This window comes from Sinohyriopsis cumingii, chromosome 19 (genome assembly GCF_028554795.1).
Source record: "Sinohyriopsis cumingii isolate HCF-2022 chromosome 19, ASM2855479v2, whole genome shotgun sequence".
NCBI classification, from domain to species: Eukaryota; Metazoa; Mollusca; class Bivalvia; order Unionida; family Unionidae; genus Sinohyriopsis; species Sinohyriopsis cumingii.
Window position 1 is genome coordinate 19,447,816 of NC_142979.1, and position 13,617 is coordinate 19,461,432.

At 35.8% G+C, this 13,617-nt stretch overlaps 1 protein-coding gene across 1 annotated transcript in view; it reads right to left on the minus strand.

The window, feature by feature from the left end:
* Positions 1-13,617, minus strand: part of LOC149775232 (spliceosome associated factor 3, U4/U6 recycling protein-like) — an 87,316-nt gene that overhangs the window by 17,479 nt on the left and 56,220 nt on the right. Inside the window, exons 17-19 of the mRNA XM_089943998.1 lie at positions 9,592-9,695; positions 5,645-5,728; positions 331-435 (exon numbers count right to left, since the gene is read on the minus strand). Of these exons, the coding sequence (XP_089800124.1) occupies positions 331-435; positions 5,645-5,728; positions 9,592-9,695 (293 nt within the window). The remainder of the gene's footprint in view (positions 1-330; positions 436-5,644; positions 5,729-9,591; positions 9,696-13,617) is intronic.

Sequence of the window (13,617 nt, forward strand, 5' to 3'; positions counted from 1 at the left end):
TTCAGAAGAAGACAAAAATTGGATTTAATTTTGAAGGAATGTAGTTTGCATGCCTTTTCTTTCAGTGGTTACATTGGTTGCTTTGCATGTGACTCTATTTACACAAGGTGGTATAAAGTAGTCCACTGTCCAGTTTATACAGAAATAAACACAGCTCAGTCTGATCACATGGTTATCTTTGGACCAATGGAAATCTTTGTTACATTTAATTAATAAATTAGGTTACATATATTATAACCTGAGTTGTTCTTTCTGCTTATAAGGAATTAGGTTACATATGCCATACACTGAGCCTTCTGCTTATATGGAATTAGGTTACATATACCATACCCTGAACTGTGCCTTCTGTTTATGTTTGTCTTCACACTTGGACACGTACATAGGTCTTCCTTCCACCATTTCTCTGTCCATAGCTAATGCCTTGATGACAGGAAACTTCAATAGACAAGGAAAGAAATCTGTTGTAAATTATATGTGTGCTAATAAATTCAGGGGGTCAAGATAACATAGTGGTGACACAAAATGCTTTGCATCTCTAGTGGCAGAGGTTGGATCCCTGGTGTCAGCACAAGCAGGGTTTAGAGTGTTGTCAATCCAAAGTATATGTAATTGGTTTCAGCCTGGTTCTTCAAACTGGTTCACCGTGATACCCAATTAGCTGGGTCATAGAGGGTACTTATAATAGCTTGCCCATAGAAGGTACCTAATATAAAATTTCACACAACTACCTTGGCCACAAAAGGTACCTAATATAAAATTTCACACAACTACCTTGGTCATAGAAGGTGCCTAACATAAAATTTCACACAACTACCTTGGCAATAGAAGGTACCTAATATAAAATTTCACAGAACTACCTTGGCCATAGAAGGTACCTAACATAAAATTTCACACAACTACCTTGGCAATAGAAGGTACCTAATATAAAATTTCACAGAACTACCTTGGCAACAGAAGGTACCTAATATAAAATTTCACAGAACTACCTTGGCCATAGAAGGTACCTAATATAAAATTTCACAGAACTACCTTGGCAACAGAAGGTACCTAATATAAAATTTCACAGAACTACCTTGGCCATAGAAGGTACCTAACATAAAATTTCACACAACTACCTTGGCAATAGAAGGTACCTAATATAAAATTTCACAGAACTACCTTGGCCATAGAAGGTACCTAATATAAAATTTCACAGAACTACTCAAGTGAGACAGGGTACTTAATATAAACTCTCACACAATAAACTGGACCATAAATGGAACTTAATAGAAGATTTTATAACTTGTTGTACATGTTCATAAGCAAACATCATACACATGTAAAACCCGAGAACTAAGTGCAGTATGCCTGCAATAGTCACGAGTCACTTTATAAATCTTTTAAAGCTGAACGCATGTACAATTTCATACCCTTTCAATTTCCAGCTAATAAAGCGGACATTATTTACTGGTCAACTGACTGCGTCTAATAACACCGACAAGCCCAGCAAACATGTTGGCAGCTTTCGTTTTTTGATGTTTATTAAATTGTGAGAATCTTTTATCAGCAACCACATTGTCTGCTACTTGGTTGTATATGCAGTTAAAGAAGAAACACATGTTGGCTATTGTTTGAGTAATGATTATATACAGAATTAATTGAAGACAATCACAAAGACGACTTACTGGCTTTACTCGTGGATCAGTAATAAGTAACATTTCCGATAATGTTTATTTTGGCATTACTCTTCAAGAACCTGGTGAAATTGTTACATTTCAGAAGCTATGCCACAATCATGTTATATTAAAATTCATAAGCAAAATGATAATAAACGTTTTACACACTATTTCTTATACTTAAAAAAAAATATTTTTTCCCGGTGTGAGAAAAATACACGTACATTTATTTAAAATTTCAGAAACCATGCCACAATCATATTATATTTGAATTCATATGCGATCTCTTCCCCAAAATGATAATACATTTTTTATACACTCTTTCATGTACTTTGAACCAAAAATATTTTTATATGTGCAAATGAACATACAAGATTTCGGGAGATATGCCACGACCATGATATATCCGAATTTGTGTTATCATGGGGCGCGTTATGGCGTGGTCGCACTGTACCTGTAACATAATCAATGAAATATTTTGCTTTTGTTTTTGTTGGTTATAATGGTATTTATAACATTATGATGCTCTACAAATCCAAAGAAGAAGTTACAGTAACTTAGTTGCTCTCCATTACAATCTAATATTAAATGACATTTAAATTAGTGAAAGGCAAGTTTAAGGAAATGGCAAGTCTAAGGAACTGAACAAATTTAATGAGTACAGATATGACCAAGACATTTTAGTGTATTGATAGATATCTGGCAAGAATAAGCTACCATATATATTTGCTTATAAGTAAAGACCAACTGCAAACTGCAAAAACTCAGATCTGTCTATGCATAATCTGCCAGCAGATCTGGGTCTGTGCAGCTTGTTATGAATAACCAGCAGAACAAACAACATAAACCTGATCTGCAGGCGCATTATGCTATGGCAGATCAGAATCTTTGTTAAAACTGAAAAGGTTGCTTCCTTGCTCTGGATAATTCATGATCATTGGTAATTTCCATACTGGATAATTCATGATCATTGGTAATTCCTTATACTGGATAATTCATGATCATTGGTAATTTTCCATACTGGATAATTCATGATCATTGGTAATTTCCCATACTGGATAATTCATGATCATTGGTAATTTCCCATACTGGATAATTCATGATCATTGGTAATTCCTCATACTGGATAATTCATGATCTTTGGTAATTCCTCATTCTCAGAGCATAAATATCTTACAAATTCAACATTTTTGGCAATATCAATATGAAGGCAGCAATATGATATTGCCAAAACTTTCAAATTAGTGAGATATTTATGCTTTTGACTATGGGAAAATTACCAATGAATCTTTGTTGCTTGCAGTCTGAGTCAACTGAGAAGTGAGCATACATGGTACTCAAAGGTTGTTGTTGTTGTTGGGGGGGTTTAACGCCATTTTTCAGCACAAGATAGGCTATACATGGCGGCCAGTATTAATGGTGGAGGAAGAACCCAGGAAATCCCCGGAAAGAACCACCGACCCTCGAGAAGCTACTGGCAAGCTTTCTCACATACCCACATTGGCTGAATCTGAGACTCGAACCTACGCAGACAGAGGTGAGATGGCAGTGATCCGTAACGGAGAGCACTTTAGACCACTAGGCCCTTCGGGCGTACTCAAAGGTAATATAAAACAAGTGTTGCTTACTCTCTTTTTATTTATACACATATGCACAATGCAATTCACCAGAAAACCATTTGCAAACAACCCTCAGTCTCTTGCACATATTTGCTTTATGTTAACTTCATGAAAAAGTTACATCAATATTTTCAAAACAGTGTGCTTACCCCCACCCCCACCCCAAATTTTAAAGACTGCAAAACTGGAGTCTTATACTTACTACTGATATCCTGCAAGGTGACAATGAGACATTATTACTGTTATTAATATGTGCTGAATGACAAGTGGCACCAATGAGAATGGTAACTCATGTATACTTATCTTTATTGAAACTCAATCATATTTCCTTGTGGGGGTAGGCAGTCATATTTTAAAATTTTAACAAAGATGCTTTTTAATTTTGAATCAACCATATGACCAAATGACTGAATTTTTAGTTCAAATATGAAGGTTTCTGTTTAACTTGTTTTAGAATTTTCCATACCTTTGTTAATTTCTATCACATCATTTATGAAAAACTGCATTCAATGGCATGACAATCACAAAAGATGTCTTCGGTATCAAAAGTGACAAGTTAATAGAACAAAGAACATGATGATGTTGTGATGATAGTACAGTGATTGTGCATTCGGTTTGAAATAAACAGTGATATGGAAATTTAAAACATTTAATAACTAATGCTAACCTACAGTTGAAATGCTCATCGATAAATCAAGAAAAAAGAAAATTTATGATAACTGTGGGAAGAAGAAAAAAACAATTTCCTGTATGTTCAAACACAGAATGTGATCTCTGTAAATAAGCTTTTATATTTATATCATCCACACTGAAGAAAAATCCCCAGATGAATGAAAACCCATCAATTTCATATTTTCAGTGCAAATTATAGACAAATACATTTAAATGTAATCCCTTTTCATTTAACATAATATATAATCATGTACTACTTGATATTTGCTGTTCTTATTTCTCCATGATAACTGAAAGGTTGAATAATGATATGTATATTCAGTCAAAATTTCAGTACCATATTAAAAAAGACAACTACTTTTTCAACACTCTTTTCCTTCTCCCTCTCTCACTTTCTTGATCATTTGCTTGCTGTCATTCTTCCCTTCCCTGATGATTTCCTAAACGAGATGGCTAAATTTTCTCTCCAATGTTTTGAGGAATTTGCAATCATAAGATCACTCAAGATTTTCTTTTAAAAAGTGAATAGTAGCTTTTAATTTGAATTAAAATGATTGTTTTGAAAGAATTCCAAAATTCTGAGACAAAGCTATACTGAATGAGGTTTCATATGCCATACCCTGAATGATGCTATACCCTGAATTATGTCTGTCTTATATATTGAATTAAGTTACATGCACATAATCTGAACCATGCCCTGTTGTATATATTTAAGGTTTTCTCCATCTATCATGATACTGTCAGCTGGAAAGCTGTTTTTAACAATTCCCAGTTTGACACATTCTAACATGTAGATCCCACATAATGCATCTTTCCTATTTTAGAAATGAACGAAAAAAGTAAAACTAGACCTTTCTGTTTTTGATCACGAATTGCGACTATATACTGCACAAATACCGTTGTTTCCATTTTAAATGACCATTCTATTACCCCTTCTACATTTATGACCCATCAGTTTGTTCTACAATGACGTCATATATATTCTTTCATTTTCAATATTACTAGTGTTTGGAAACCATATGCTTGTTCTCGTTTCTCTTTTTCCTTACTTATCCCACTAATCGATTAAAGACAGGGAGTGGGAATTATTGCTCCAAGATACCCTAGTGATACTGGTGCACTGAAACAATATAAAATGCTCTTTAATTCTATTTTCAATGGGATAAAGTAAAACAAACATGTGTAAAAGCTAATATTTTATAACCAGATTATAATATTGTCAATTATCTAGTGGCTTGGTTCATCCCTAGGAATGAAACACAATAAGAAAATGAACAATGGGGGCATCATCAAATGTGGCTAAATTTGTGTTGTTGTCTTTAGATTTGTGGTTCAAGGCAGCAATAAAAACCACGATAATTGGTCCACCATGAAATTTTTGATACCACAGTACTTATAAGAATACAATTAGCCCAGATTTAAACTGTATCCAACATCCTGTGGTTACAGTAATATTTACCCACACAAAATGCAAATTTATCTCAATGTATAAATATGATCAACTAACCTGTCCCACCCAGCAATTAAAACTTACCTGTCCTACCTAGCAATTATAACTTATTTACCTGTCCTACCAGCAATTATAACTTACCTGTCCTACCCAGCAATTAAAACTTACCTATCCTACCAGCAATTATAACTTACCTGTCCTACCCAGCAATTAAAACTTACCTGTCCTACCCAGCAATTATAACTTACCTCATCCTTAAATTCCACATAGGCATATCCTTTGGAAGCACCTTTGAAAGTTCTGATCAGTCTCACATCAGAAACTTCACCATACTGAAATGATGGAGGGAAATAAAATGTTATAAATTTCATCACACTGAAATGATTTGGTGGGGGGGAGGAATAAAAGATTGTAAACTTCACCAAATGAAATTATGGGAGAGGGGACAGATAAAAGGTTGTAAACTTCAACATTAACATCAGCTGATGTGGGTCCCAAAAATCAAGAACCCTGCTGTTACAAGCCTGCATCTGAACAGTAAAGCTGAATTTTATCGCTGCATAATATATGACACAAAATGTTTCTATCATGTTGGTAAAGATTATAGGAATGCTAATATAGCCTAATGTTAATTACATGTTGATGGATGGACAAGAATAACTAAATTGGTTCCTCACTGCAACCTTGACTTGCTGAGAGGAATCGAAAATATTCATTGAAATTTTATTAATTCCTACATCAACTGTATAAAATATTCTAACAAGTTAAACTAAGAACATGTACTAGTGAAAATTCAGGCTTGGGATTTTGGGATCTCTCATCTCTCAAAGGATCTAGCAAAAAAGGAAGCAAATGATCACCTTCTCATCACCTGTAGGCAAGAACCAGGTTTTGGCCAGGAATCCTGGTTCTATCATTAGAACCCCCAACCTGAAGTTACAGTCTGTATGGACAACAGCATGTAGTGTTGGGGTGTCCACCTTTGTCCCTAATATCTTATGATCATAGACAACTAAAGACTCTCCACCTATCAAACCTCCACTGGATTTGTGATCATGGGGTGTTCTGATGGTCACTTTCTTTGCAACCAGGTGGAATCAAAAGCAGCTCACCTTTTTCACCTGCACCAGACCCAGAAGACAGGGCAGTGGATGCTCTTTCATTTAGTTGGGATAGAATCTGGGCATACGCCTTTCCTCCAACTGTTCTGATTCTAAGAGTGTTTAAGAAAATAAGTGATCAGATCTGTGAGGTGGTTCCAAATGCCAACAGGTCCAGGTTCAACAATCTACTCAATCTACCAATAGACATTCCCAGGAAAATCCAGACAGCTTCCAGAACAATCAAACAGTAGGAATATAATACTGTAATTAAATTCAGCTACCTCTTGAATACAGTCCTCCAGAATAGACAATAAAAAAGATTGTATTTCTAGATACCATTTTATAGGCATTAGAAATAGTGTCTATAGGAATAAAGTCTTCCAACATACAATTATAATTACCTCCCCTTGTCACCACTAGGTGGCTACCCATATACTAATGCTCATCAACACTGAGCATTATAAATCAAAGACAATGACAATGTCATGGAAGTGTGAGAGGGTTTAACTGAATTGTGATCTGGTAAGCATTATTTGAGAAACAATTTGTGACAAAAATTAACTGATGACGTTGTTAGGAGAATGGGTAATAAGGAAATGCATAAGCATCCACCTTCTACCATGGTAACCCCTTAGAGGATATTGTGATATGACTCAATATGTGAATAGTGAAACTATTCCCTTAACGAGAAACAGCACAATCATGGGATAGCTACTTGAACATGTAATTATCACAAAGCCTGAGTCAAAAGGCAAGGAGAAAATTTATGCCCTTTCTTTAATGAAGAAACTTTTTACATGAATCCAGTTAATGTTTTCAACAAAGTTGTGATGACATCAATAAAGTCTGGTGGACATCTGGGCAAGTACCAATAGGCCCATGACACTGAGTTCTCTTTCTCCAAAGATAACTCTATAACAAATAAATTGATTTTTCCATAGCATTTAACAGCCTCCATAAACAACCTGAATTGAAGAGTTTCATTTGAATGTGAGGGTTGCAGAGATAGCACTTGATAAAACTGACTCTTTCGAAAAGCATCTAGCAAGGAGAGATTGATCCCATTCTGATTACCCATAGACAGTAAATGGTTCCTGACGATGAATCACAGCTACATTATTACAACCCCTTTGTATAAATGCCAAATTCTGAATGCTGAGCTCTCCCCTTGCTTCTGTAGGATCAGCAGCAACTGGGAACCAGAGATGACATTCCATCACAAATATCTCTTGTCTATCAGGGACATAATTGATGCCTTTCATTCATAGCTGGATTCAGAAGGTAGCAGAAATCTATTCGTAAAGTTAATTCAGTTGGGAAATGTTTTCATGTCTAAGATGACATCTTAATATTACCAATTTAATTCCACATACTCTAGTATTGGAACAAACAAAACTCCCCAACATTTGTACCTAATATGCTGATATGAAAATTTAAACATATAATCCGTTATTGCTACTTCTTTTCTCTGTTGAACCAAGGACATCCATCATAACAAATTGTTTTATATTCTTTTTATCCTTTTTCTAAAATAAGAATGTTCGAAACATACTGGAATGTGCTTTTCTTTCCAATGAAAATACTGTGGCAATATAGAGATTTTGGAACAATTATGCGTAAATATATAGGGATAAAAACAATATTGGGATTTTATTGGGATTCATATAAAATGTTGGAGCGGTTGGGAGGGCAGAAACCACTCTGGATGGCTTACCACCTACTGCCTGCATATGCCTAAACTTGGAAAAAAACCTTGTACCACACAGTGCAAAGCAAGCAGGCAGCCATGCTATTAAGGCCCGACTGCTGCTGTACTATATACTCATTGTTACTGTACTAGATACTCATTGCTACTGTACTATATACTCGTTTCTACTGTACTATATACTCATTGCTACTGTACTATATACTCATTGCTACTGTACTATATACTCGTTGCTTTCCCATGTCATACAAAACCTTAAATAAGATATGCATCTGATCAAGAACCAAAACCAAGTCATGTCATCTACGACTGAACTTCATTTTTAAGTCTGAGATAGACACAAATCTGATACAAACTCGGGCAAAATTATAGCTCTGCCTCAACTGCATCCCACCACTAAACCATAATGGAGAGGAGTCTACAATCAAATCAAGTGCAAAAACAGAAAAGAAAATCAAGAAATAGTGTGAATACAATGGTTTGTAAGAGTTGCATCTTTCACAAAATTTTCATACATTATATCCAGTTGCAAGTCAAAAAAGGGCAATAGCTCTTGCACAAAAGATTTGCCAATATGTACATCTGTAGTTGAGGACCGTAACATGGGATGAACCACCGACCTACAAGAAGCTACTGGCAAGCTTTCTCACATACCCACATTGGCCAAATCCTAGAATCGATTTTACGCAGACAGAGGTGAGATGGTAGTGATCTGTAACAGAGAGCGCTTTAGACCACTCGGGCAGTCAGGAAGTGAAAATGACCAAGCAGAATTAGCACTTTTTTGAAAGATATACAAGGTCTTTTTTAAACAGCCAATATAACCAGTGAGGAAATCTGGGGAAATTCTTTTTCTTTAAAATCCTAACCCTAAATACAAAACTGTGGAGCACCACCTTTATGTTCAGGAGGAGAAGCAATACTATTTTCAATATGGCTGCTGTGGTGGCCATATTGGATATCAGATCTGTAACATTTTTATTTAGGACCAAACAAGCATAATAAATAATAATACACAGTCAACAAATTGTTGATATGAACTGTAAATATCCTGTCCTGCTGACAGTATTAGACCAACCACCTGTACTTGCTTTTATGTCAAGTCCATCTGCAAATTGCATAGACCTAGTTCTGTTGTCATATAAACTGCCAGCATATATGGTCTATTCAGTTTGCTAGGAGTAATCAGTATAAAAATCAACATACACACTGATCTGCTGGTGCACTATGCAAGAGCAGATCGGGGTCAATGTTGCATACAGTTAGACCAGACATTTGGTAGATCATACTTGAATCTTTAGGTCATGTTTAATTCCAATCCTGATGCTGTCACCATGACATGATAGGCAAGATAATGTTCAGGTATTTATTATATGTATTTAATTACCTTGGAAAATATTTCTTTAATCTTATCTTCATCAATAGAATATAATAAATTGCTGACAAATACTGTTCTGTCATAATCTGTTTCTCTTTGATGTGTTGATAAATCTGAAATGACACAATAAATATTGGCACTGATAAAAAAATTTAAACAATGAGAAAGAGCTTCATGGTGTTTGACTGAAATGGATGCAAGCCTCAAAAACCTTCTACACTGCCTATAGCAGTGAAAATATTGCCCCATTCACCACAGTGAAAGAAATAAAGTAAAGCTTCATGTCTGACCATCAGTTTCTTCTAAGCATTCATTGATATATTAATATTCTACTGACCTGTCCACAGGAAATCTGGGAATTAAAAAAATTGTCTCAGTGATGACTCCACTGCTAAATACAGCCTAAATTTTGATTACTGAGGACTCCAAATATTCACTGCTAAATACAGTCTAACTTCTTGACAATTGATGACTCCAAGTATTCACTGCTAAATACAGTCTAACTTCTTGACAATTGATGACTCCAAGTATTCACTGCTAAATACAGTCTAACTTCTTGACAATTGATGACTCCAAGTATTCACTGCTAAATACAGTCTAACTTCTTGACAATTGATGACTCCAAGTATTCACTGCTAAATACAGTCTAACTTCTTGACAATTGATGACTCCAAGTATTCACTACTAAATACAGTCTAACTTCTTGACAATTGATGACTCCAAGTATTCACTGCTAAATACAGTCTAACTTCTTGACAATTGATGACTCCAAGTATTCACTGCTAAATACAGTCTAACTTCTTGACAATTGATGACTCCAAGTATTCACTACTAAATATAACATAAATTCTTGAGCATCCTCATGGTCCAATTATAAAGATTCCATCTTTATACTTTACTACAACAAATGCTTTTTCTAGAAACAAACAATATTATAAGAATATGAAGTTTATTAACCAGTAAATCTCATATTGACATATATAAAGTGGAAGTCAATATATTTTTATATTTTTCATAAGAAACCATCAAAACAGTGGTCCATAAATGTAGTTTGATTTTGAACTGTACAGCTGAATGACACTATGAACTTAATGTTATAACATCACATGAAAGGAAATGACGCCATGACCATTTGATTTGAAGAATGAACATGCAACAGGAAGAAATAGAAAATTATTTAGTAAATTATGTTTCTCTAAGAAAACTTATCCAATTACATTAACATTAGGAAGAACCTCAGCTACATCCTGAATCCAGTAATTGTTAAAAAGATCAAAATTTCATTTCCTGTTCATGTAATACCAACACAAAGGGAAGAAACTACTACTCATTACCTACCCTGATCACTGTAAGGTGGCTACTTTTGTTTACTCCGTTTTAGCTTGACAGATACATCAACAAGAATGCTTGCATTCACAGGGAGGTGTGGAAAAGTTTAGTAGGAATGTGAACAGGTAAGTATTCTCAGAGAAACATAATTTACGACAAAAAATTTGTTTTCTCCTTTGAATATATTCCCTGATCACATTAATGTTAGGAGATTAGGAAATAGCTGAAGGCTATGATGAACATCCCACCCTTCTTATAATTACCCTCCTGAGGGAAACAAAAGCTGCATTCCCTATACAAGAGTAAACTACACTCTTGAAATGACACCAACACCTCTGATGGTCATGTAAGCTGTGACCCCATTATTCAGTAAGGACTTTACAGAGAACATAGAATGAAACAACAGGTGGAAGGCGGTTTGAAAAAAAGTTACTGATCCACCTCCCTGTTAAGTTCAAGGTTTGGATTACCAGCACGGTTTTCTCTCAAGGCTCACACTGTGAATGAAATCCCTATCAGCATAGTCAGTAAACTAGATCAAGTCATCAAACAAACACTTAAAAAAGATGGCTAGGTGTTTCTCCATCCTTTACCAGTATTGGTTTTTATGGCAGATCACACAAGCTACCCCTTACATTGCTTGCTTAAGAGTACAATATGACCAAAGCTAGACACCTAATAACTTTGAGGGATTCAAAGTATGATAAAATAAGTGAAGCCAGAATATAAGTTAGGACAGGAAAAAGGTGGTCCACGAGCCATGTGGTAAATGAAGCTGAGAGCAGACTGATGCAAAGGAATATTGTAGGGACTAAAAATAAAGGAAGAGAAGGGCTCAGTTCAAGGAAATCCCAAATATGGAATGAATCAAGCACAGCAGACAAATGCACCATGGTCCAGGAAGAATTTTGCAGAAATGAGGATAAGAAAGGTCTGTGAATGCAGTCCAAATGGTTGCCTAAGGAATGTGGACAAGTTAGCAGCTGCCAGATTAAGTGTGTGTGTGTTTGTCTTTTGGATTTTTAACATAGCTTTAAAAATAAATAGTCATATCACTACAATGTCTGCAGTGAGACAGTTTATAGTGATGTCTAGCATTGAGGCATCATGCCTTAGACATGAAGCATCATGTCCCACCCAGTCACATTATCCTGACACCAGGCCGACCAGTCCTAACACTAACCTCTTAATGCTGAGCATCAAGCGAGGCAGCTGTTAGTACCATTTTTATAAGTCTTTGGTATGACTGAATTGGAGTTTGAAAACACGACGTCTTGCATCCTAGCCAGACACTCTAAACACTAGGCCACCGGAGAAGTCAGCAAATGTCATAGAGAAAACTCACACGGACAGACCCATGTCAATATAAACCATTGAGAGTACAGTTCTAGCTTAGGTCCATGTATGATCTGCTCTCAAAACCAGCAAATGAAATCTGACAGATGATATCATTTACCCATTATGTCAGAAAAGAGCTACCATATTTACTGTATATATTAATTATTGCTGTCCCAACAAATATGGTGTCCCATTATATATGATTAATACGGTGCACTCCAGCATATTCTATCAACATGTCAGGTTGCCTTGGCACAAAGGCAATAAAGATGGAGACATGACAATGTCTTCGGAGAAATAGCAGATATGTTGGAAAGAGAACAATAGAAAGTTGGGAACCCAGAAAGGTCGGATTATAAGATCATCCAATTCTGGAATATACAAAGAAGCAAAGTCACAGGAGATGAGAGCAGATGTGGAGACAAAAAACCTGTATTCCCAGAAGTTGTACAGAGACATCACTTCATTCAGATATGACCATAAGGTCTGAGATGCAAAGAGGATGAGCCTAACAGAACTGACAGTCCCCTGGTAAACCTGAACATAAAAGGTATATGAAAGGAAGACATCGAAGTACCAGAAACTAGCAGACAGCTGTAGAGCAAAAGGATGGAGAACCTGGCTTCTCCCAGTTGAAGTAGGATGCAGGGGGTTTCCTGCACAGCCTAGAGTATACTATCAGTAAGAGAAAGAGCGAAGAAAACATCGGTGCAGACACTGAGCAAGATGGCAGAAAGAGCATCCAATTGGCTGGAACATAAAGAAAAGAACTGACAGCCAACATAGACTGGCAGTGGCTGATCAACAATAGCCCTGCCATCTGGAGGGTGAACATAGATAAGATCTGAAACACCCCAGGATGGATGGGAACTCAGCTGATGTTATCTGTGTAATCAACAATGATGGTGCACCATGATGTCCCTGACTATGATGGCCAGGGATGATGTTTTATGATGTAAACTCAGCATGTCGCATCCTATCACTTTGTATGCAGGACCCAATAACTTCAGACCATGATGCACAAACACTGCAGATTGTACTGAAAGAAAACTTTGTATGTACAAGGCATGCACTTTTTTGTTACAATCGCTATCCTGAAAAGACAAGAATGAACCAAAATTCAGAATATAACCCCAAAGTGTTCAGATATACAGTGCATGTAACTTAATGAGAAAAATACAGGCAGTGTGCATGAAAACAAACAACAGTGGGTACCCAGCTATAAAGTTGGAGTACCAGGTCAGAAGAAAATCCATAACTGTAAAACATTTCACATAATAATCAACAAATAATTTTTGAAAATTATGATTATAACAGGTAATCAATACTTTTGCATTCAACTCTATACCAGCTGTGTCAATGGATGAC